The sequence below is a fragment of the Emys orbicularis genome, chromosome 2, assembly GCF_028017835.1.
Source record: "Emys orbicularis isolate rEmyOrb1 chromosome 2, rEmyOrb1.hap1, whole genome shotgun sequence".
NCBI lineage: Eukaryota > Metazoa > Chordata > Testudines > Emydidae > Emys > Emys orbicularis.
Window position 1 is genome coordinate 179,725,908 of NC_088684.1, and position 26,029 is coordinate 179,751,936.

The window sequence follows — 26,029 nt, forward strand, 5'->3', positions numbered from 1 at the left end:
GAGCTGGACAATCAGGAAAAGGCATTTCAAGAATTCATGAGGTTTTAAGTGGGTGGGCTTCTGGTATACATGATCCTTTGGCAGTGGAGTTCATAATTGTGACCACAGTGGTCAGTGTCGGGCATGGTGGAACAGCTGCTGGAGGACTGTTAGGATCGACATAGGTAACAGTGTCTATACTCGCGCTACATCAACTTCAGTACATTGACCATGGCTGAACTCTGCTTGGAGAGGTGGTGTTAGCATAATAGAGAACTTATATCAGCATGAAACAAATTTAAGTGTGGACACATGCAAAGCAGCTTATGTCAACCTAACTTTGTAGTGTAGACCAGGCCCAAGACAGTCTTTTATCAGTTCCACAGAGAAAACATTTCTTTTTAGAAAGTGATGATTCTGACTATTAGACTAATCAGTACACATTGAACAGATAAGCAAACATTCTTTAGGAATGTGACTTCAATAGTATAAAGTTCTAATAAGGCGCAAACTCTTAAGTTGCCCGTATAAGAAGTCTATCAAAAGATCATCTAGATAGTGAGCTAAATCTAATAGTGAAACCAGATTAAGAGACCACATTAAATCCACAATTTCCATGAGTTCTATTACTAAATTCTTCTCTTACTGGTAAGACAAAACTAGGGCTCGAAGTTTAGAAAATGCTACAATATGTACATGTAAAAGTGTGCAGGGAGCAAGCCACCAAAAGCAGAGCCCTATACAGGAAGCTGAACTTCCCTTTCCCTTCCATCTGCAGCTGGAAATGTTTGTCTGAGAATTCAAACTACGTTTCTCTCACTTTGCTGTAATGATGCAATTCAAATATCTTCCACCACTCTTACACACACAGTTAAATAGAATTAGATTACTCACAGCAGAGCCACATAGGGCATGGCTACACTTGCAGATGTAGAGCGCCGGGAGTTAAGCCACCCTTCGGAGACTGCAGCAGGGAAAACGCTGCCGTGTGTTTATACTGTCAGCTGCAAGCGCAGTGGCGTGGCCACATTAGCAGCTCTTGCAACGCCACAGAGAGCAGTGCAGTGTGGTAACTATCCCAGTGTGCAAGTGGCTGCAGCATGCTTTCCAAATGGGGGGAAGAGGAAGGAGGGGAAGGAGTGTGACAGGGAGTGTGTTGTGTGTTATGTGGGGGGAGAGGCAGTGTGTTTTGGGAGGCAGAGAGTGTGTCAGCATGCTGTCTTGTAAGTTCAGACAGAAGCAGGGGGAAACCCCGACATCAACCCCCAACCCACCACACACGCCTGCCTCGGCGGCAGCAGCATTCCACAGTAATGGTTTGCTTTGTCCCGGAGCAGGTAAGCATGCTAGCTGTCAGAAACGGAGCTTTGAAAGAAGATATCCGCATGCCTGCAGCCAAGTTCAAAACAATGACAACAGTGGCCACTTGACTTCAAGGGATTATGGGACTTTTCCGGATCCCAATCACAGCGCAGTAATGCAACACGGCGTCCAACTGACACCTGGGCATTTCAGCCAGGACGCAGCAAGCTCAATGCTTCTCGTGGAGGTGGATTACCAGGAGCACTCCAGCTGCGGAGTCCAGGCGCTCTAAGTGCCTTGCCAGCGTGAATACCTCAGGTGTTAAGGCGCCCACGGCTGATTTAATGCGCTCTAACTTGCAAATGTAGCCAAGGCCATAATATGCTTCTATATTTTCTCTAAAAATATAAGTGATCATCTTTTATTCCAGTTTACTTTCCCATAAATTAAAGTAATTGCACATCTTAATGTCATTGAAATCATACCTCATCAATCAGTACAAATACAAGAGCATCTTTATCGTCAATTAACTCTTGAATCTTCTGAAACATCTTGGTTACAAGTTTGCCACTCTGAAAAGAAAATACAAATATATTAGACTATTTTTACATAGTTTTCCAAGTCTTAGTTTATTATTTACAACTCTAATTGTATCCACATATAAGTTGGTTCCCAGAACTGATACACCTATTGAAGATCATAGTAAATTTTGTTTATCTGTACCACAAAGCTAAAATTGTGTAATGAGTTAGATAACACGTACCTCAGAAAACCACTTAGAGAAGAGGCTATGACTGTTTATCTCAATTAACTGTCCATATCTGTACCTAAAGTATGGGAGAAATCATCAACAATTATATTGTAAAATTAATTCTACTGTTGAGTGCAAAGGAATCAATAACTACAGCTTACATCCTCAATATTTAAAAAAAGAATTTTGTGAACTGTGGCATCATAGCATAACAGTCAGAATTCTTTCAACATTAGTGCTTTGTACTTACTAAAACAAGTATCTGAATATGAAATGTAACTATTGCAAACTAAATTTCAATCTCAGTTTTATGTCAGCATATGATTGCTCTTAATCTTCTCCACAAATTTTTTTTTTGTCAAAGAAATCTAAGATTTGACACTGGCTTCTATTTAGGCACAATTCAGGTATAGACTACCATGCCAATAACCTTATTCTTATTTTCTGGTAATTACTTACAGTCCAAAGTAATACAAGTATCAAGCTAATTCTCATCAGTTCTTAAGACATTGCCAGGAATGCTAAATTACGTATGGCTGACCCTAGAATTAAATGTGTTAATATTTCAGTGTAAGAGTATATAATCCATGTCTATTACACACTTATGTGAGGAAAAACTGCATTACTTGGAGTAATAATGATTTATAATTGAACAATATTTATAAAATAGTAAGCTACCTAGTTTACTAAGATTTGCAATGTTAAATTGAATGCTATTACTTGTCTGTCTGAATATACAAGATGAGTAAGGGAGGATGTGTTGATCTATAAGACAAAACACAAAACAAATATATGTCTGGCTCTAAAAGCTGTTTATTTAATTATTAAAGATGTGGGCTATTTTGTATGCAAACAAAACAATGGGCCTGATTCAGCTTGGCTCTTCACCTTCTGTAGTAGTTTATGAGTGTGCAAAGTAGGTATAATACACTATCATTCTAAATTTGTAGTGTTTTACATCCACTGGTGTAAGTAGCTGCCTACAATGAAAGGCATTGGTGAATCGGGCCCAGTGTCTTCAGTATAAGATATGGCAAATGCTCACATTTGTCATTTCAACAAGCCAGGGATGCTACATAAGGAACAACACTCAGCACCTAATCCCTGCCTGAAAGAAAACCTGGTGGCAGATTTTAGTCATACCTGGTGGCAGATTTTAGCCACCCTTAATGGGTTACAGATGTTTAACAAAGTAAACTGTATTTTAAACCAAAATATTAACAAAAATTACCTGTATGAAAGTCTAATGGTCAGCTTCTGAGCCAATGCTTTGCAGAGTGAAGTTTTACCAGTTCCTGGAGGACCTATATTCAAACCATATCCATATAATACTTTACATAGGAACACATACTAGCTAATATGGCCTGACATCTCCTTAGCTACTGAATTCCAAAACCAGCACTAATTACATTTGACAGTATAAAATAAACACACTACACTACAATAGCTGCCAATTTGAACAGTTATACAGATTGTTCACTGTGTCCAAATCTTCCTTAGTGCTAGAACTGCACCCTGTCTACACTGCATCTTTTAACAGAGATTGTAACCAGCTACTGGCACAGTTGCCTCTAAACATGGTCTGCGCACAGACAGATGGTTAAACTCCCAGTAACCATGGCAGCTAACAGCATTTCTCCCTCTGCACTAGCATTATTTTAAAAATCTATCAGAACTGCATTACCACTGATGCAGCTCCGCTAATTGCACTATTATACACTGGGAGTAGGTGTTTTATTACTATGCCATCTAACCCTGCTTGGAGCACATCCAGACAGCATGGTGGTTAAAATGCCTGCACCCTCCCTCGTATGCAAACATTCCCACTAGTGAGACTGCCCAAGCAGTGCTTTTTTTTTTTTTTTTTTAATAATGTAGATTGATAGCTTAAGCTGGCATATTGTTCTCTTCCTGCACCTGATTCAGCATATTTGTTTTCTATTGTATAGACAAATGCTAAACATGCCTGCATTTGGCCAGTCCCGCCTTCCTTCTGTAATCTGTACATTAAGACCTCACAGAGCGCCCTGCCCAGTGTGCAACTGATGACACACTGTGGGTTTGCCCGTCGGGCACTCCACCCCCTTCAGGATAACTGCCCAGATTTTCCAAGAATGGACCAATACAAACATGCTTAACTAGCCTGGGAAGAGTGAATATGCAAACATTGTCAAAAAAGTTCATATGTGGACACTAACTTAACTGTGTTATTTGTAACCAGCTAAGATTACAGTGCTCCAATGGGTCACAAAGTCAATGTTGTAGTTGTAATGTGGCTACATTTAAAAAACAAAAAAAACACCACACCTTCAGATTCTGATATTCTTAGCTTTTTTCCTATTCTAACATATATATTTAAACAAATCCAGTATGACTCAAGTATTCCAGCGATATAAAGGATCCAATTCTCCCTTCAAAATCATTTTGCAGCTTTCAACAACATTTTATATTTAAACCTATAAATAAACCAAGAGAAGAGAGCTCTCTATTAATTTGCTCTATTTATTACAAAATCTCATGGTAGCTCTACTAGGGTTAAGTGAATATCCATTAATTAGCATTTCCATTAAGAACATCTATTGGTCACAGAAGCTCATTCTGGACTGCCACTTGGTATATAATGGTTCAGTTGAAGTCATAATCCTGTTTAAGGCATCACCAAAGCAACTAAGTGATGGTCCAAAAACCATGTTGTACAAGAAACACCACAATAAGTATTCACTTAACAATTGAAAATATAATGGTTACCATTGTATTTGGAGGTAATTATACATCTTAGTTTATTAAACAAACAATTTAATCTGTTTAATATGTTATCACTTGGTTATTTTGAAAGGTTTCTCTGCTCCGAGTTCCATTGCATTCTTCCAAAGAAGACTAGATACAGCTCTTAGAGAAACCCTGTCAATGCTGCTCCCTAATCATCCAAAGGGATCATTATTCAATGACAAAGCATTTCCTGCCATTGGGGGATTGCTTCCATTACTGGTAATTTGGGGAGAGAACCAGTGAGAAAAGGAACCCACATTCTACCACACAAAAGTGCAGTACAGCTTAGTCAAGAGAATGGCTTCATTATCAATACATTTACTCTTTATTTAGAAGTTGTAATCTTTACCATGCAGCAAGACAACTCTGTTCCAGGATATCAGGTTGCTGTCAACATTTTTGTCAGAAAACAGTAAAGTTGTCATCACATAGTCAAGTAGCTAGTTCAAGAAGAGGAGGGAAAGAAGAACAGTTAACACACATACTATAACAGGATTACTAATGAGAGAACATAACACACCACCACCATCACTACTATGAAAGAAGTGCATAGAGCAAGGTAAATTTCTAGGCCCCATCGAAGCTGCATTTTTGACCACCTCTACTTATCTTCATACTATTCATTTTCCTTTTTTCTTCTTTTATATATTTTTCTCTCTTTGATACCAACCATTGTTAAATGAGGTGTGAAAATATATTTTTAAATTAAATTCTGGTCTGCTTTTGTTTCTCAAAATGACATTTACTTTTAGTGCCTTTACTCTAGATACAATGCATATCTGAAAATATTTTTACCAATATTATTGGAAATGGCATAGACTACCCATGGTATCTATGGATTCCCAGTTACCAAAAGGTCTCATAAGATATGCAATTGAACCTGTGTTTAATTGGTGGCATTGTTCTATACTGTCAAATTTGATATGAACTCTTTTGTTAAAAAACAAAAACTACTTGCATCATACACTCTGAAAATGGGTTGCTGTCCAATCTATGTTTTAGATGAAAACTTGTCATTGCTCTTTTTGTATTTAGGATTTAATTTTTGACATGAAAAACTGGATTTTGTTGCTGGTCTGGAATAATGACAGAGCTGCTTCAATCACATTCATATTATATTATATTTACTTTCAGGTGTTCTAGAAGATGTATATTTTTGTTAGTCATAATGCCTGATGCTATTTGACGTTTAACCATATGCTGTATCTTCTGATATATACTGATAGTCCATCATATATAAATATTTCCAGTCAAATTTTCTTTACTTCCTATGGAACTGTTTATTTGCTATTGTAAGCAATTGGTAAATTGCTTTACTCAGGACAAATGTAAATAGTAGGAATTCTCCAGACAAAAGAATGTTTGCTTCCAAAAGGAATACTGTCCTCAGTTTTTAGTTTCCTGCCTGAAACATAAGAGATTTGACTCTATACTCACTTCATCTATAATTAGAATAGGAATACTCAATAGTATATTTTAATTTCTATTGCTATATCTCAATTTTCTGTTTGTTAAATTTTCACTGAGAAGTCAATGTAACATTCCTGCAATATTGAATGCCATAAGTCCTGTAGGTACAGCCGTTATACAGAACAAAAAAGTTTTTATGTTGTACCAAAACTGTTTAAAAAAATCTATGAGAACTTGAATTACATATTAATTCTTGAGATGTCTCTTCACTCTTGATTACATCCTCAATATTGTTATTCTGCAACAGTGCTCTTAGGGACTCCTTTTCTAAAATTGGAATGCGTGTGTGAACAGGAGTATCTTTATGAATTTCTGTAACTACACAGTAGTACTGTTCATATTTTCCAGCTTTTCAAAGTGTTTTAGTTTTGCAACACTGAGAAGTAGTTTCAATTCATCTATCCATCGTTTAAATAGGCATGTAAGTGCAAAGTAATCTTTTTCTAGATGTTAAGTTCAGTTTGATGGTTATTTAGTTTCTCTCTTCTTACCAATAATGATGTAGTATTTATTTTTCAATGTAGTGTTTGGTCCATGTGCCTATTGTTATTTTCAGTATATCAGTTTACAGTTCATCTACTATGCAATAGGCTAATTTTAAAATAGATTAAAAGTACTGTCCTTTCAGAGGTGAACACCTGTCACCAACAGGAAGTGCACGCAGCAGAAAAAACCCAGGGCGGGTAGCCTGAATTGGATCAAGGAGAAACCATAAGATTTTAGAATTATTTTCACTCTGGATAAGGGGAACAATCAATTGATGACCCAATAGCAGAGAGAAGGGACATTACTGAAAGTGAACAAGCCACCAGAAGACAATTCTAAAAGACAGATAATACTTTTAATACGTTTATTGATGCTGTATAGTTTCTAAATGAAACTGCATCAGGGCTTAAAGAACATTTCCACATTCCCTCAGGAACTAAGACAATTTGAAATGTTAACAACATGCTGTTTTGTTACCCGTGGACTGGCTCACATAATTGTGAAAATATTTAAGTTTTTCTTTTTGAAAAGTAATAATAATAAGCATTTTTTTTAAAAAAGTGATTAATTTAGTGCCAATAATTCTATAGTTAAACATCTAATTGTTACCATTGTCCCAGTGAGCATGCTCCGTAGCTCAAGGTTTTGTTGTTTTACAAGCTTCTGAGGAAGCACAGGACCTTCATCAAAGGGCAACTGCTTGTGTGGAGCTCTGCTATTCTAAGCACTTCTTTCAGGTACAGGGAGGCCATCAAAAGGTAGGGGTGTATTACCATGGGACACATTTGGCATTATTTGGGTGAACACTAATGGTGTGTCTTACTGAACAACCCTCACAGCAAACCAGACATTTGTTACACACAGCGCCAGCCTCAATAATGGACGTTTACTGGAATTTTCAACTTCTCCCTAAAGTTGGTTTTTCATGAGATGAGATGAGGAGCCAAGAGGTTGAAAACTGCACTCAAAGTCTCGTTACTAAGCCAGCCTATGAGTTTGTCAAATTCCACTGTTTTTCCAGTTCACCCTCTAGAAAAACAGGAAAAATTAGTCACTCTATGTATCCCATAAGATAAATTGCAAACCTTTCAATGGTCTAGAGGGCATTAGTTTTATATGAAGTTAAATTTTCAACCCCTTCCTAACCCAGTCTTGCCCCATGTTGCTTTTCATTAGTATGGACTGGCTTGAACAGGGCAAGCAGAGGGAGAAGATTTAAAGTCCACTGAAAAGTGGAGTTATGAGCTATGTTACCAAAGCAGCCCTCGCATCTGCTAAAATCACTGTTTTGTTTGAGAGCAATACAATGAGGAAAGTTCATCAGACCACTTGTTCTATGCTGAGTTTATGGGAAAGCAGGGGTGGTGTTTTATTATAGGGGAAAGAGTTAAGAAGCAAGCAGACTAGGCAGTAAGGTATACTGCCCTATGGCTGACTCGGAGACACAGGCTCTCCTAACCTGGACTCATCAGTACAATGGCCATCAGCCTTCCCTACCCTCTCACCCCAGCTGAAGATTTCTTCTAAATAGCATAGCTACTAGGGCTATCAAGCGATTAAACAAAAACCAATCGTGATTTAAAAAATAAATAAATAAATAAATAAATCGCACTGTTAATAACAAAATACCATTTATTTAAATATTTTTGGAAGTTTTCTACATTTTCAAATATATTGATTTCAATTACAAAGTGTACAGTGCTCACTTTATTTTTAATACAAGTATTTGCACTGTAAAAAACAAAAGAAATAGTATTTTTCAATTCACCTAATACAAGTACTGGAGTGCAATCTCTATCATGAAAGTTGAACTTACAAATGGAGAATTATGTACAAAAAAACCGCATTCAAAAATAAAACAACATAAAATTTTAAAGCCTGTAAGTCTACTCAGTCCTACTTCTTGTTCAGCCAATCGCTCGGACGAACAAGTTTGTTAACAATTGCAGGAGATAATGCTGCCCGCTTGTTTACAATGTCACCTGAAAGTGAGAACAGGAATTTGCATGGCACCGTGGCAGCCCGCGTGGCAAGATATTTGTGTGCCAGATGAGCTAAAGATTCATATGTCCCTTTATGCTTCAACCACCACTCCCAGGGACATGTGTCCATGCTCATAACAGGTTCTGCTTGATAACAATGCAAAGCAGTGTGTACCGACGCATGTTCATTTTCATTATCTGAGTTAGATGCCACCAGCAGAAGGTTGATTTTCTTTTTTGGTGATTTGGGGTCTGTAGTTTCCACATCAGAGTGTTGCTCTTTTAAGACTTCTGAAAGCATGCTCCACACCTCATCCCTCTCAGATTTTGGAAGGCACTTCAGTTTCTTAAACCTTGGGTCGAGTGCTGTATCTATCCTTAGAAATCTCACATTGGTACCTTCTTTGCATTTTGTCAAATCTGCTCTGAAAGTGTTCTTAAAAACGAACAACATATGCTGATCATGATCCAAGATTGCTATAACATGAAATATATGGCAGAATGCAGGTAAAACACAGCTGGGGACATACAATTCTCCCCCAACGAGTTCAGTCACAAATTTAATTAACACATTCTTTTTTTAACAAGCGTCATCAATATGGAAGCATGTCCTCTGGAATGGTGGCCGAAGCATGAAGGGGCATACGAATGTTTAGCATATCAGGCACGTAAGTACCTTGCAATGCCAACTACAAAAATGTCTGTTCTCACTTTCTGGTGACATTGTAAATAAAAAGAAAGCAGCATTATCTCCTGTAAATGTAAACAAGCTTGTTTGTCTTAGCAACTGGCTGAACAAGAAGTAGGACTGAGTGGACTTATGGCCTCTGAAGTTTTACATTGTTTTGGTTTTGACTGCCGTTATGTAACCAAAAAAAAAATCTAAATTTTTAAGCTGCACTTTCATGACAAAGACATTGCACTACAGTACTTGTATGAAGTGAATTGAAAAATACTATTTCTTTTGTTTATCTTTTTTACAGTGTAAATATTTGTAATCAAAATTAATACACACTTTGAATTCAATTACAACACAGAATATAATGTATATGAAAATGTAGAAAAACATCCAAAACATTTAATACATTTCAATTGGTATCTATTGTTTAACAGTGCAATTAAAACTGTGATTAATTTTTTTGAATTAATCCCATGAGTTAAGCGATTAATCGACAGCCCTAATAGCTACTAACTCTGCTCTAAGAGCTTCTCCTTTGTAAGATATTTTATTTAAATTACTGGAAATGTTGCTGCTCCAGCTGACTTCAGTTCCTATAACAGACACTCATGGTCAGGGGACCATTAATGAAGAAATGCATTAGAGAATAGGCATGTAGATGTCTTAATCCTGGCCTACATCTAAAACTTAAGTCAAACTAACTACATCGCTCAAGGGCTATGAATAATTTCACACCTTTTGCAACAGTTAGGTTGACTTAACCCCCACTGTAGACACAATTAGGTCAACGGAAGAATTCAGAGTTTCTTGAGGCTGTGTTTTTTCAGCTAGAGGAGTTAAAAAAATATGACTGTCAAACTTTTTTAAAAGTCTGAGCTTTAAATAGTTAATATGACAGTGTATCATCATCATGAAATGTTATGGAAAATTCAACTGGGCTATGTAATTTCTGTAACGTTTACATGATAATATCACTAAACTTTGCAGATAAATTCAAACTACAAAAGGTAAAATTAATGAGTTTTAGTCTGCTTTCACCCAAGATCTGAATACAACTCCAACAATGAAGCCAAACAATGGAGCTGTTACTACAGTCCACAATACAGCTTGCAAGAATATGCTAAGTCACAATCCCTCAGGATCTCCTTTTATTCACATAAAATGTAAAACAAAAAGTTTTATTTTGTATGAAGTGTTATGGCCAAAATTTGAGTTTGGGTACCTGGAAATAAAGTAATTTACGCTGGGTGCCTATTTTTCAGAAGTTGAGAGTACCTACCACCTTTGCAGAAGTCAATGCAAGATGCAAGTGCGCAGGGCTGCTAAAAAACAACTCTTATTTAGGTGCATCATTTAATATACCCATTTTGATCTATTTTTATCCAGAGATTACCAGAAAGTTTTGTTGTGTAAAATATATTAAGAAAACTGGGGGGGGGGGGGGGGGGGGGGGGGGGAGGGAGGAGAATCTCATTTTGCGAAGTTCTGTCTTTATTTTAGCTGACTAGAAATATACTAACAAGGTAATTAAAAAGCATACTTCTCCTCAAACACAAACGTTTAATAAGGCTTTATAAAATTCCATGTAAAAGAAGTTTCATTTCTTAAGACTGTTTCTCCCCAAGCTGCAGCACTTTCTACAGGTTACCTGTCAAGACCTCCTTGTCCACAGAGGGGTTATTCATTCAACTTACATGCGATTTTACTTCAGTGTCATACACAAGGCTCTCCCAAAGACCATGGAATTCAACTGCAAAACAATATTATAGCCATTATGTATGATTCTATTTATTAATAACTAAGAACGCTCAGTTAAACCCAGGGATCTGTTATCTAAACAGTGCATTATAATGCTGACAGATTTTCTGCAATAAGAAACACGCTCAACCATAATTAAAGGTATGGAACAAACAGCAGACAATTTTGAACGATAAAAATTAACCTAGGTTAATTTTGTTGCCCTGAAAGGAAAGTTCTTTACTCATTAGTGAATCAGAGAGTTTTACAACTTCTAGCACATGCTACTATTTGGTCAACAACTGTAAGTATGGGTTAAATTACTTACTGGTTTCAACTTTCAGTAACATTTACCTATAGGTAGGAAAAAATTAATTGAATAGAATTTGTTCCCAATCATTTTATTTTCCATGTTAAAAATGTGAAAGTGAGATGCGAAGTTTGCGAAGAGTAAAATCTATTGAAAGCCAGGACATTTGTTTATTAAAAAGACCAGTTTTATAATTCAATTTTTTTTACAAGACTATTGTCGGCATGTAAGTGAGAAAGGCAGAAAAAACAAGGAGTTGTAGAAAATGAGTAAAAATCAACTGCTTGATTTTGGTTTGTATTTATGTGATGTGTTTTTTTAAATAGGAAAATTAAAATCTTATAAATAAGTTTCAAAGCTTTCAGAAAGGAAACTAAAAGGTTTTAAAAGCAGGGTTTCCTCTTAATCATAGCAGGAGATTTTCATAGGTAGGAACTGAAAGCTGAGAAGGTGGCTGGGAAAAAAACACCCTAATATATTATCTTACATGGCAAAATGATGTCAAAATGAACAGCCACCTTCCCATCCATAACCCTTCCCAAGGAGTGGAGCTTGAACTATGTGGTGTACTCAGGTTTTCCACAGGATTGGTCAAAGGGAGAGAATGCCATGGAACTGCTGTTTCCCCCCCTTCCACCTAAGAGTGCCCAATCTGGTTCCCCTGAAGACACGGTAGTAGCAGAGAGAATCAGGCCCTATTTCAATACATCCTGCGCAAATCTTATTCCGATCTTGGGAACAAGGCCCCTACACTCCTCTCCTCCTCCCAGTTTTGTTTTGTTTTCCTTCTTAAATGAATGACTTGACAAGATGGGATAATACAGTGAGACAAGAGTGTGCATACATAGGATATTAAGTGTATGAGCAAGAATAGGTGCCCAAAAGTTAATTAGAATGTACAACAAGAACCAGAGCAGAAGGCTTTTAATCTGTGAAGTGTTCTTGTCAAATAAATATTCATTTAGACCATGCATTTTCACTCATGGCCACAAAAACCACTTACTTCCTCCATCTCCTAGTACTTCAGAATTGTGCGCCATATCCCAGAATCTTTTGCATTACTTCAGTCAAAAAAAGAGATGACTAAAAAAAATATTTGTTAATTCATTGCTTCCTCACACCTGTTGGGAACCAAGCTTCATCCCATATACAGATTACCTTTAACAAGCAGCCCTATAGCTACAGCCAAACAACCATGTCCCCTCCCATTCACAGATTTTCCTCTGGACTCCAGCTGGCTAACAAAGAAGAGTACCTGTAGGCAGCACCCAGTGGTTGGCTGCAACAATATTCTCATTCTCTTCCTCTAGATTTTCAGTGCTTGGTCCTTCGTCATTCAGATGAAAAATATGAATCGAGAGATTGCACTTGCTCAAGTTAATGGGCTAAAATAGATAGAAAAAAGTCAGCTTTAATAAGTTGATATAAAAAGTAAGTTGATAAGTCAAATAACTCATTTTTGGTAGCTTGTAATAAATAAGCTTTCTTTTTAGAAAAAGTTAAGAATTGGGTTAAAAACAGAAGCAATCTGAGGTTTTTGGGTAAAGAGCTGTATATTTTAGAACCAGTGATTGAATTTTAGTCAATTATTCCCCCTTCCCTCCCCCCCAATAAATCATACTGAGAATGAGATGGTATTCATGCACCTTCTGTGCATCTTACATTATTTCAATTCATTCGGTGGTTTTGAATGCGGTAGATGGGAGACTGAACATTCCACATTTCTAGTATTTATCAGAATAACTAAAAACTGCAGAACTCTTTGGAATAAAGATCTTAGGATGTCTATCGCCCATGAACCTCTTCTAAACATTAATTCAGCTCTTCAATGAAATCATCAAGAAGTGGCCTGTCTGAAGAAAACAATCACTTTCAACCTGAATTCTGAAGTTTACTTTTGGGGGATTTATGTGATTGGGCATTTTACTGGTCTAAAAATCACTGGCCAATTGACCAATCAAATGTTGATTAAATATGGTCAAAGTAAAAAATGGTCAAATATTTATCAAAGCACTAATTTATTAGAACAATAGTAACAAAAAAAGATGGGCAACAATAGGCTCACCCTTAGATAGATACTTATGCCCAATTACAAAAAATTACTTAATTCAGTTATTTTAACTAAGAAAAATGTGAAAATTAAATGAAGTTCGATAATGAAAAAATAATTACTTTTCTAGCAATGATAGATTAGCATTTAAATGTGAACTTTATTCAAGACTTAACAGTGAAAAAATGAAATTAAACAAAAACTCACAAAAGTTATTTTTAATAAACTTGTTAGGTAGGCAGCATCTCACTTTACATTATCTTTTTCTTTATCAGCTTCAACTGCTTCATCTATATCTTTGTCGTCATCATCAAATTCATCAGTATCTCCCTCTTCCTCTTAATCTGATGAATACAGACTAAATTTTTCACCTGCAATTTTCTTCTCAAATCTTAGTGACAGTCACTATCTTCCCAGCAGTGGAAGTCTTCAGTCTATTTCTGATTTTTGAATGGACCATTCCGCAAGCTGACCAATTTTATTTAGTGCACAGAAGTGATGTAAATTTTGCCATTGTAACTACAGAGCAAGGACAACCCTTTTCACCATGATAAAGCAAGCGGTTTTGATTCAACAGCTGGTATTGTACACGATATTATTTTATGACTGAACAGGCTGCTTCATGCTTTATAATTTGCTGCCTGTCAGATTTGTTCATTTGTATATCTTAAAATATGCAACAGCCACTATTAGGTCACAAGCCGAATCAAATTAGTTATCAGAAAGGTCTGGGCTCAAGAATGTAGGCCGCACTGATGTGTGCGAGTGATCACTTGATTTTTTCCATGGTATTATTTTGTCTATTATCTTTCTCTTCAGCTTTTGCAAATGGACTATGTTCAGCCTTTCCACAATGTTTCTTAGTATTTAGGAACTCGTTCTTGGCATCAGACAATGTAGAACTACCACTTTCCACATTCTGAAAGGATTGAACTATAGTTTCAAGTAGTGAAATGAATTTTGCACCCAAAGACAGCCATCAAGAATATCAGTGAAGATTACTCGGAGTAACACCCAGCTACCCCTTCTTCAACAGCAGCTGATTAGCTGCGGTTCCTGGCCAATGGGAGCTGCGGAGCCAGCACTGGGGGCGGGGGCAGCGCGTAGAGCTTCCCTGATCGCCCCTGCTCCTAGGGGCCACAGGGACAAGCTGGCTGCTTCCAGGAGCTGCGCGGAACCGACTGGACTTTTAACAGCAAGGCAACCCCAGCTTCCCCCTGCAGAGGGACAAGCTGCCACTCGCGCCTCCAGCACTGCAGGGGGACGAGGCTCGGGGCTTCCGGCTCACAGCACAGAGATTTGCCGTGGGCTGGATGAAATAAAGCAGCAGACCGGATCGGGCCCGCGGGCTGTAGGTTCCCCACTCCTGACTTAAATATTAACTTTATACAGATGACATTTTTAAAAGACTAAAGAGTCTTAAATGGAGGAGACTCCCCAAGCAGAGTGGCTGTCTCGTACGCTCCAGCAGGACGGTTAGACTCCTTGGAACATTTACACTACCTATTGTAACCATGAATAGTCTCGTTCATATACGTATACTCTTTTGAATCCTCATCATATTTTAGCCTCAACAACATCCTATGACAATAAGTTATACAGGTTAAATACCTATTGCATTTCCATTTACCAGTTTTAAATTTGGCAGCCTTTTAATTTTGTTAGTGTTCCATTGTTCTAGTGTTATGTGACAGGGTAAATATAGTTTTGCCTATTGAAATCAGACACATTTTGTCTGTCACCTGAAGAATCATACTACTTTTCTGGTCAATTCATGAAAGAACCAGACACACAGAATTAAATTTGGAAAACAGGTTGTAAGTGTGGGTATTTTCAGGATTTGTACTACATTTTTTACTACACCATTATTTTTTACTACACCATATTTTCTCCATCTTTTTGCTCCAATGAAACAGTGTTACATAGCAAAAGGGATACATTTGTTTAATTGAAAACATGAGAGCTTGATAATGCATCACCAGGAGATGAACTAAAATTTGTGGTTTTCTGCTAGTATATCTCAATGCCTATCTTTTGCCTGTTGATATACACCTCCTTTGTAAAAACTGCACACACACTTGTTTGCCTCTTGGGGGAGAAGAAAAGAAATAATTCTGGGAAATTTGTATCCATCTTTTGCGGTGCAGTGATTGCTGCTGTGCTTGTTCCTGACTTAGGTTTTACACATGCAAGACTATGACCATTTTGAAAGAAACAAAAATAAAACATACAATATCAGAAATAATTGACTCTGAGAATACAGGAGGGTAAAGCTAAGAGTAAGCTTAATTAAACGGATTACTATAATTTAAGCTGATTTAATAGCAAGTTGATAACATTTTTCTATAAAAAGTGTATCCTTTTTATATTTACAAAAATTTGATTACCTGTCTTTCTTTCAGTTTTAGCTCTGTGTCCACAATTGACACAGACTGCACATTGTTGTTCAGAAAACCATCATCAAACTCAGTCCATGTGTAATCACCAAAAACGATGTTATGTCTGTTTAGCAGCTTTAAGACACTCAGCCTGATATCTTCTTTCTTTGAGGTGCTAATAAGAGAGAAACAACATTATTTGTTAAACATCAGTGATATGCCTGGCACTATGCAAGATTAATATACCTACAAAAAGCTTTTTTTTTTTTTTTTTTTTTTTAAATAAAGGGCTTTCCCCCAAATGGCTTAGAAACAGAACATGGAAAATACTGACTTTTTCTAGAAGAAAAAGTGTTCTAATTAGGGCTGTCAATTAATCTCAGTTAACTCACACGATTAACTCAAAAAAATAAATTGTTAAACAATAGAATGCCAATTGAAATTTATTAAATATTTTTGGATGTCTTTCTAAATTTTCAAATATATTGATTTCTATTACAACACAGAATACCAAGTGTACACTGCTCACTTTATATTATTTTTATTACAAATATTTGCACTGTAAAAATGATAAAAAATGGTATTTTTCAGTTCACCTCATACAAGTACTGTAGTGCAGTCTCTTTATCGTGAAAGTGCAACTTACAAATGTAGTTTTTTTTTTGTTACGACTGCTCTCAAAAACAAAACAATGTAAAACTTTAGAGCCTACAAGTCCACTCAGTCCTACTTCTTGTTCAGCCAATCGCTAAGAGAAACAAGTTTGTTTACATTTACGGGAGATAATGTTGCCGGCTTCTTATTTACAACGTCACCTGAAAGTGAGAACAGGCGTTCACATGGCACTTTTGTAGCCGGCATTGCAAGGTATTTACGTGCCAGATTGCTAAACATTCGTATGCCCCTTCATGCTTCGGCCACCATTCCACAGGACATGCTTCCATGCTGATGACGCTCATTAAAAAATAATGCATTAATTAAATTTGTGACTGAACTCCTTGGGGGAGAACTGTATATCTTTGGCTCTGTTTTACCCACATTCTGCCATATATTTCATGTTATAGCAGTCTCGGATGATGACCCAGCATGTTTGTTTTAAGAACACTTTCACAGCAGATTGGACAAAACACAAAGAAGATACCAATGTGAGATTTCTAAAAATAGCTACAGCATTCGACCCAAGGTTTAAGAATCAGAAGTGCCTTCCAAAATCTGAGAGGGATGAGGTGTGGAGCATGCTTTCAGATGTCTTAAAAGAGCAACACTCCAATGCAGAAACTATAAAATCCGAACCTCCAAAAAAGAAAAACAACCTTCTGCTGGTGGCATCGGACTCAGATAATGAAAATGAACATGCGTTGGTTCGCTCCGCTTTGGATGGTTATCGAGCAGAACCCATCTTCAGCATGGACGCATGTCCTGTGGAATGGTGGTTGAAGATGAAAGGACATATGAATTTTTAGTGAATCTGGCACGTAAATATCTTGCAACGCTGGCTACAACAGTGCCATGAAAACGCCTGTTCTCACTTTCAGGAGACATCATAAACAAGAAGCAGGCAGCATTATCTCCTGCAAATTCTAACCAAATTTGTTTGTCTGAGCAGACTTGTAGGCTCTAAAATTTTACATTGTTTTATTTTTGAATGCAGGTTTTTTTGTATATAATTCTACATTTGTAAGTTCAATTTTCATGATAAAGGGATTGCACTCCAGTACTTGTATTAGGTGAATTGAAAAATACTATTTCTTTTGTTTTTTACAGGGCAAATATTTGTAATCCAAAATAAATATAAAGTGAACACTGTACACTTTGCATTTTGTGCTGTAATTGAAATCAATATATTTGAAAATGTAGAAAACAGCCAAAAATATTTAAATAGTATTATATTATTGTTTAATCGAGCATTTAATCACGCAATTATTTTTTTAATCAAGCAATTAATTTTTTTAATTGCTTGACAGCCCTAGTTCTAATATTTGCCAAAAATTAAGTTGTCAAAAAGTACTAGCAGAAGCTGCACTGTAACAGCTCAACATAAGAGTTACTCCTGGGGGAATTCTGCACCAAAAAATTAAAAATTCTGCACACAATATTTTAAAATTCTGCATATTTTGTCAAAACAACACTATATAATCATGCCAGTTTACATTATTTTGGTAATTTATTTCATAGTACCTTTCAGCAACTGTGTCTGTAACAGTACGGACACAAAAAAAATTCCTCCAGGAGTAGAGAGCTAAGGAAACCCTTATGACAACCCAGTTCCTGTTTCTCTGCCCCCACCCTCCCAGAACCTAGCAGGGGGCCAGGCAACCATACCCCCTCTCTCCAGAGCCCAGCTGCAGGGCACCCCCAGCCCAGACACTCGCACGTACTCCCTACCCCTCAGAGCCCAGCCACAGGATACCCAGACCCCAGCTGTGCCCCCCAGCCCAGACACTCACCATCCCCCACAGCTGTGCCCCCCCAGCCCAGACACTTGCCGTCTCCCCCCAGACTCCAGCTGTGCCCCCCCACCCAGACACTTGCCATCCCGCCCAGACCCTAGCTGTGCCCCACAGCCCGGACACTTGCCATCCCGCCCAGACCCTAGCTGTGCCCCCCCAGCCCAGACACTTGCCGTCCCCCCAGGCCCCAGCTCTGCCCCCCAACCCAGACACTCGCCGTCCCCCCCAGTTGTGTCCCCCCAGCCCAGACACTCGCCATTCCCCCCAAACCCCAGCTGTGCCCCCCCAGCCCAGACACTTGCTGTCCCCCCTAGACCCCAGCTGCCCCCCCCCAGCCCAGACACTCGCTGTCCTCGTCCCCCCCCCCAGCCCTGGAATCCAGAGGGAGCAACAGCCTGAAGCTGGATCCTGGGCTTGTATGGAGATTCCTGCATGCCGCCTACTTCCTTCAGGGTGTACTAAAAAACTGCAGCTGCCAGGAACCCTCCAGCTCCCTCCCCCACCCCCTGTCAGTGTCTTCTATTTGCAAGCTGTGCTCTGCCAGGTCCAGTGACCCTAGTGGCAGCCAGCAGCTTTCCAGCCCATTTCTGTGGAGGAAAAGGAAATTCTGCACAAACGCATTCATTTCTGCACAAATTCTGCATGTGCAGTGGCACAGAATTCCCCCAGAAGTAACGAGTCAGGTTTAAAGTACTTGTGTTTACTTGTGTGTGTGAAACTTAATAGTCATATACCAGAGGAAAAACTGCTACTAACCTGTTCTGTAACTGTTGTTCTTTGAGTTATGTTTCATGTATATTCCACGTAAGGTATATTCACACCCAGTTAGCACCTGAGATTTTCCCCTTAGCAGTACCCATCGGGGCACCTCATGAGCTCTCTGCTGCCTCGTGCTGCTACACAATGGTATAAAGGCCAGAGTGCGTGCCCTCCTCCCCAGAGTTCCTTCTTACCAGACAGACTCCAATATAGAGGGGAAGGAGGGTGGGTCATGGAATGGTCATACACAACACAACACATCTCAAAGAACATCAGTTACAGGTTAGTAACCATGTTTTCTTCTTCCAGTGATTCCACACATCCATTCCACTTCAGGTGACTCATAAGCAGTTCAGTCCAAAAGGTGGGATCACAGTTTACCCAAATAATGACAGAAGGACTACACACATCCAAATCTGGCACTCTCTCTAGACTGTTAAAAAAAAAAATAGCACGACATGCAAAAATATGTACTGATGACCAAGTTCTACAAATGTCCAGTATAGGTACTTTAGCTAGCAAAGCAGCACAGGCTGCATGCGATCTTGTTGAATATGTTAGCTCCCTGTTTGTCAGAATTACACTGCCATATTGTAGCACAAACACATACAGGAGGAACTGCACAACAAAGTTCTTTGGGATGAGACTGGAAGGCCCTACATCCTGTGCACAGTTGCTACGAACGGTTGTGAGGATGACCTAAATGGTTTAGTCTTATGCAAGTAAAATACAAATACTGCCCTAACATCTGTGTGGCATCTCTCTTCACCATTATGAGCAAGAGGGTTAGGAAAGAAAATTGATAAATACATTGCCTGATTGATGTGGAAATGAGAAGCCACTCTGGTGAGGGACTTTGGATGAAGGTGTAAGTATACCCTGTCCTTGTAAGAGACTGTATATGATGGATCAGACACCAGGGGTCTCAATTCTCCTACTCTCCTTGCTAAGGTAATTGCCACCAAAAAGGCTACCGTTACTGAAAGATGCAGCAAAAAACAAATAGCCAGAGGTTCAAAGGGTGGATCCATTAGCTTTGTTAACACCATGTTTAAGTTCCTCTACTTGGGACTATAAACTTGGCCCAAACCGTTCAAAAACGTGAGTTAGGTAGGATTGGAGAAAAGTGGACAATTATCAAATGGAAGGTGGAAAGCAGAGTGAGCGGCTAGGTACACCCTGATGGACCAATTGGAAGACTGTGTTGTTTCAGGTATAACAAATAGTCCAGCGCATGTTATATTGGAGCCTGGACCAGACAAATACTTTTTTGTTGAGACCACAAAGAAAATAATTTCCACTTCACCGGTAAGTGTATCTAGAAGTAAGTTTTCTGCTATTCAAGAGAATATCCCTTGAACAGACCTCCTCCAAAGTATTAATGATGGAGCACCCACACTGTACGGCTAAGAGCACATGGGTTGTGATGAAGGAGGGGCCCATGGTCTTGTGAGATCAAGGCTGGTTCTGGAGCCCTGCTTGAGAGAATCAGCAGAGTGGAAAATCAATGGTGGTGAGGCCATGCCAGTGCTATGAGGATCATGCAAGCAAGACCCTGTTTGATTTTTAACAACACTCTGGGTAGGAGCAGAGCCAGAGAGGATGCATACATGAGATTATCTTCCCAGGACAAAAGGAAAGCATCCGCCAGAGACCCTGGACTATGACCTGCACATGAACAAAATTGAGGACAATTCCTGTTGTGTCGAGTTGCAAACAGGTTTATGTGGTAAACCCCACAGGCTTGAAAAATAAGTCATACATTAATTCTTCAACATTGAATAGAAAAATTCTTCAAAAACCAGTGCAAAGAGACTAAGATAATGTATTGCTTGTACATACAAATGACTGCTTTCATGTCCTTTATAAACATACTAAGGTGATGTCTCCCTTGTAGACAGTACATTTTCACTGATTTAAAAAAAATTTTAAAAAAATTCAGAACTATTAAGGGAATACGGATGTCTGTTTCCGGAAATTATCTTGCCCAACACTACTCACTCCTTTAACTTAATAATCTGATGACCCGTTCAACCCATTTTATTTAAAATGAAAATAACCTTAATTTGCCTATACAGGAAAAAGTGAAAGCTGTAAAAATTGGAATACCAAAGCCAAAACACTTGGCTTCAAAAAACATTCAAAGTTATTAAGCAACAATGTTCTGTCACATAACTTTTAAGTCCAAAGTACTTAAAAGCTAGGAAACTAATAGTTATAGACTGCATAAATCTTGTATGAACCACACAATATATTATTTGGCAACCAAGTTCTATTTCAACACAATAAAACTAACTTTGACCCAAAATAAATAGACTATCATATCTAATCTAAAAAAATAAACAACCTTCTTCCAGAAAAAAGCCATCAAATTATATATGAGCACTTTAGACCAGGGGTCGGCAACGTTTGGCACGCGGCTCGCCAGGGTAAGCACCCTGGCGGGCCGGGCCAGTTTTATTTACCTGCTGACGCGGCAGGTTCGGCCGATTGCAGCCCCCACTGGCCGCGGTTCGCCGTCCCGGGCCAATGGGGGCAGTGGGAAGCGGCACGGGCGAGCGATGTGCTGGCCGCGGCTTCTCCCCGCCCCCATTGGCCCGGGACGGCGAACCACGGCCAGTGGGGGCCACGATCAGCCGAATCTGCCGCGTCAGCAGGTAAATAAAATTGGCCCGGCCCGCCAGGGTGCTTACCCTGGCGAGCCGCGTGCCAAACGTTGCCGACCCCTGCTTTAGACAATGAGCCTCACACGTAAGTTTACATATATGTAATTTTGCCACCCTGAAAATGTCATGATTTTTGTTATTAGATATGTATATTATTCTCATGAAAAAAGTTACATCCTTAATAGTTGATATTTAGCCGTTGTTCACAATAATGTCAATATTTAGATAGTAATATCAAGATAACAATATATTAAATAAAATCCAAGGTCAAAGTTAAGTTTGTGGAATGCACATTTCTTGAAAAGAATAAGAAGTTTAGTATACGGGTGGTGCAAGTTTTTTTTCCCCCTTCAGTGAATTGCTTTTGTTAGTGCTGTGATAGGTAAGCACACTTATTTAACCACCTTTACTCGTTTTTGAATTGAAGCTTGTGTTTTCGGAAAACCTACTAAGTTCTTGTGACGTATGTTAGACTTCATTCATATACCTCTGAAATGGTCACAATATAAAACAAACCTGTTTGATTTCTGATGAACTTCTACATGTATCTGCACAGAATCACACACATTTGGAAGTGCCTGTTTTAAATCACCAGCTGCCTCATCCATTTTATTCATTCCTAAAAAGAAAATATACAACAGTGTTTACTAAAAAAGTGCCTCCAATGGCCTTTACTTTGAAGAGTTGTTAAAACATCAGAATGATAAAGCATTTGCCCCATTCTAATAATAATTAGGCCAAGTTAATACTTATGGAACACCAGTGGGAATGTGGATCTGTGGCTATTACGCTTTCTAGAGGAAAGGGCTGTTTATCATAAATTGAAAAAAGTGACGGAAAGATTAAAAAAAACACACGGGTTTTGTAACATAACAGTTCAAGCAGTTTTCAGAGGGGTAACAGTTCAAGCAGTAATACTCAAATTCAGGCAAACATATACAAACTTCTATACCCCAGTCCACAACTCTACATGAATTACATTAGCTTTCAGCAATTTACATCTACAAACTGCTCTATAAACTCATTATTCTGTTGCATTAATTTAGATGTACTATATGTGTTAAAGATATTAGCATAACCCAGTCACTGTCCAACATTAAACAGTGTTAAACAGGGGTCAGGAAACAGACACCTCAGCCTGCTTAGTACCATGGCAAACACAAACACTTTTAACCTTTTATTAAAGATAAAGAAAAAAACAGTTAAAGCATTTGAAATGTAAAATATTAAGTGAGGGTTTCATATTTAACAACTTTTTTTTCCTCTCTCTCTTTATTTGGAGAGGAATTTTAGAAGGAAAACTATCATTGTTTGAGAGTCTTGTAAGCTGGTATAAAAAAAAAATGGTAACAACTGCCCTATCAGGGAAGAGAAAAGAAATCAGTTGAGATGGGTTGGAGCTTTTGTTAAAGTCTGATCCTGTTTCATCCCAGGTGGTGTTCGGGATTCAGTCGGAATCAGCAGAGGTTGATGTCATCTGGTTTCTCTCTTTGGCCCAGTCTAGCCAGGACATCTCTCAGGATTAGGATGAAGGTCTGGGGTCCCAGGAGATGGTGGGGATGCAGCCATAGGCGTCAACTTCCCCTCTTTGCCGTGGGTGCTCGACCCCCCCTTCCCCCGGCCCTGCCCCAGCCCCGGCTCTTCCCCGCCCCCATTCCAACCCCTTCCCCGAAGTCCCCAACTCAACTCCATCCCCTCCCTGCCCCATTCCAACTCCTTCCCCAAATCCCCGCCCCGGCCCCACCTCCTCCCCTGAGTGCGCCACGTTCCCACTCCTCCCCCTCCCTCCCAGAGCATGCTAACGCCGATGTTTGCCAGCTGCCGGGCAGGAAGGGCTGGGAGGTAGGCAGAGGAGCGGGGACGCGGCACACTCAGGGGAGGGGGAGGAGGTGGGGCGGGGGGTGAGGGGAGCTTGGCTGACGGTGGGTGCAGAACACCCACTAATTTTTCCACATGGGTGCTCCAGCCCCGGAGCACCCACGGAGTTAGTGCCTATGGATGCAGCCAAGATGGTGAAGCTCACTGAAGTAGCCAGTCTCTCCCCCCGCCACCCCCACCCCAAAGTCTCTTTCTTTAAGGACCCAAAAAGGGAGTGGTGGGTGAAACAGTCCATCCCCTCATTATTTCGTCCACCAATTAGGCCTAGCTCACCCAGCAGTTGTGGCTGAAGCAAACAATGACAGTGCTTCTACTCAGTGCACCACAACATGCCCCTGCCGAGTCCAACTATAGCATCTGGCAAGAGGACACCTGAGAACGGTACTGAGAGTACATCTACACCAGGGGTCTCAAACTCAAATGACCATGAGGGCCACATGAGGACTAGTACATTGACCCGAGGGCCGCATTACTGACACCTCCCCCTCTGCCGCCCTCGGCCCCGCCCCCACTCCACTCCTTCCATGAGGCCCCGCCCCTGCCCCGCCTCTTCCCTGCCCCCATTCCAACCCCTTCCCCGAAATCCCCACCCCAACTCTGCCCCCTCCCTGCCCCCAGGGGGTGCAGGAGGGGTGTGGTGGGGGCTCAGGGCAGGGAGTTGGGGTGCGGGAGGGGTGAGGGATATAGCAAGGGGTCAGGGTGCGGCAGGGGGCTCAGGGCAGGGGGTTGGGATGCAAGAGGCGTGCAGGGTGCGGCAGGGGGATCAGGGCAGTGGGTTGGAGTACAAGAGGAGTGCGGGGTGTGGCAGGGGGCTCAGGGCAGGGGGTCGGGGTGCAGGGTGCGGCGGGGGCTCAGGGCAGGGGTCAGAAGGGGTGCAGGGTACGGCAGGAGGTCGGGGTGCAGGAGGGGTGCAGCATGGGGCTCAGGGCAGTGGGTTGGGATGCAGGAAGGGTGAGGGGTGCGGCAGGGGGTCGGGGTGCAGGGGGTTTGGCTGCAGGAGAGGTTCGGGGGGGCAGGATCTGGCCCGGCGCGTACCTGGGGCAGGGCAGGCTCCCTGCCTGCCTTGCCCCCGCAAGAAGCTGGAACGTGGGGAAGGGGGGGCGGAGGGGCTGTGCATTTCTGTTGCTTGAGGCACCGCCTCCAGCAGCTCCCTGAACTGCACCCTGCACCCCAGACCGGCAGCAGACTCAGCGGTGGCAGGGACCTGCAGCCTGCCATTAAAAAAAAAAATCTGCACGTGTGCCGTAGGTTGAGGACCCCTGTTCTAGTGTATATTGTACTTTATGGTAATTTTTACTATACGCAATTTTCCTCTTATGCACTGACTTTAGAACCTAACCCCCACGTAAGATGGGACTCCACTGTATTCATTTTTGAAAGTTTATACTAAGCGATGCTCAGGGGAGGGGAGCGGAAGGGGGAGGGGGGGTGCAAGCTGGAAGTTTCTCCTAGAGCACAAAATATCCTTGAACTGGCCCTGCACGGGGTACAAGCCCAAAGGCTGGATCCAAATCCCTGAGGGGCCGGAACTGGCCTGCCCGTTTTATAGCCTTTAGACACAGGCGTCTATTATTTAATTGCGTTAGCGTCTCTATTGGACCTTCATGCCAACTCAGTTACGCCCTTACCCGGCCGGGAGCCTCGGGCTGACCCGACCAGGCACCACCACGTGCGAACACGAGGCCGTGTCTACACCAGGGATGCGCGGAGGCTGCTCGGTTGCAGAGGACACCGGCGGATCCCGAGGACACCGCACAGACCGCTCTAGGGACGGGCCGGGCTACGCTGCCCGCTGCCAGGGAGGCGCCGGCTCGGGCTGCTCCGGGCCGCTCGGCTCCAAGGAGCCCCTTGGGCCCCCAGCGCGGAGAGCGCCCCGAAGCCGCAACCGGAGCTCCCGTCCCGGACCATCCCCCGCCGCCCGCTCCCCCAACGTACCGCTCCGCGCGCCGCTGGAAGGAGGGGCTGGGCTCGGCTCGCGCACGAGAAGCAGATGCCGTCGCTACTTTTGGAAAAACGCGGGGAGGGGAACCCCGCCCCCTGCCCCGGAAGTTCATGCGCCCGGCCGACCCCCTTACCCGGAAGGGCATCTCCGGACTCGCTTCTGGTGGGGCCCGAGCGGCGGCGGCTGTTTCCGGCCGCGGCGGGGCCGCCATGGGCAAGAAGCACAAAAAGCACAAGACGGAGAAGGCGGAATGGCGATCGGCCGCCGCGCCCCCCACCTACAGCGGTGAGTCACAGAGCGGCGGGGCCCTTCGCTGCCTCCTCAGCCCGCGGGCGGCGCCGCTCGCTCGGCGCATTCGGCCCCGGTTGTCGCTGCCAGCGGGGACTCGCGACGCTGTTTTATGGCGGGGTGGGGCTGAGACCCGGGCCGGCGCCGCGGGGG

General features: G+C 41.2%; 2 protein-coding genes across 2 annotated transcripts in view; one reads left to right on the plus strand and one right to left on the minus strand.

Annotated features, from left to right (window-relative positions):
• TRIP13 (thyroid hormone receptor interactor 13) overlaps window positions 1–22,385 on the minus strand; it is a 34,467-nt gene extending 12,082 nt beyond the window's left edge. Inside the window, exons 1-8 of the mRNA XM_065399814.1 lie at window positions 22,285–22,385; window positions 15,903–16,068; window positions 12,721–12,850; window positions 11,113–11,168; window positions 5,151–5,241; window positions 3,264–3,336; window positions 2,045–2,108; window positions 1,767–1,853 (exon numbers count right to left, since the gene is read on the minus strand). Of these exons, the coding sequence (XP_065255886.1) occupies window positions 1,767–1,853; window positions 2,045–2,108; window positions 3,264–3,336; window positions 5,151–5,241; window positions 11,113–11,168; window positions 12,721–12,850; window positions 15,903–16,068; window positions 22,285–22,385 (768 nt within the window). The remainder of the gene's footprint in view (window positions 1–1,766; window positions 1,854–2,044; window positions 2,109–3,263; window positions 3,337–5,150; window positions 5,242–11,112; window positions 11,169–12,720; window positions 12,851–15,902; window positions 16,069–22,284) is intronic.
• Window positions 22,386–25,737: 3,352 nt separating this feature from the next.
• The window catches only part of BRD9 (bromodomain containing 9), a 53,300-nt gene continuing 53,008 nt past the window's right edge, over window positions 25,738–26,029 (plus strand). Inside the window, exon 1 of the mRNA XM_065397892.1 lies at window positions 25,738–25,873. Within this exon, the coding sequence (XP_065253964.1) occupies window positions 25,798–25,873 (76 nt within the window). The 5' untranslated portion in view covers window positions 25,738–25,797. The remainder of the gene's footprint in view (window positions 25,874–26,029) is intronic.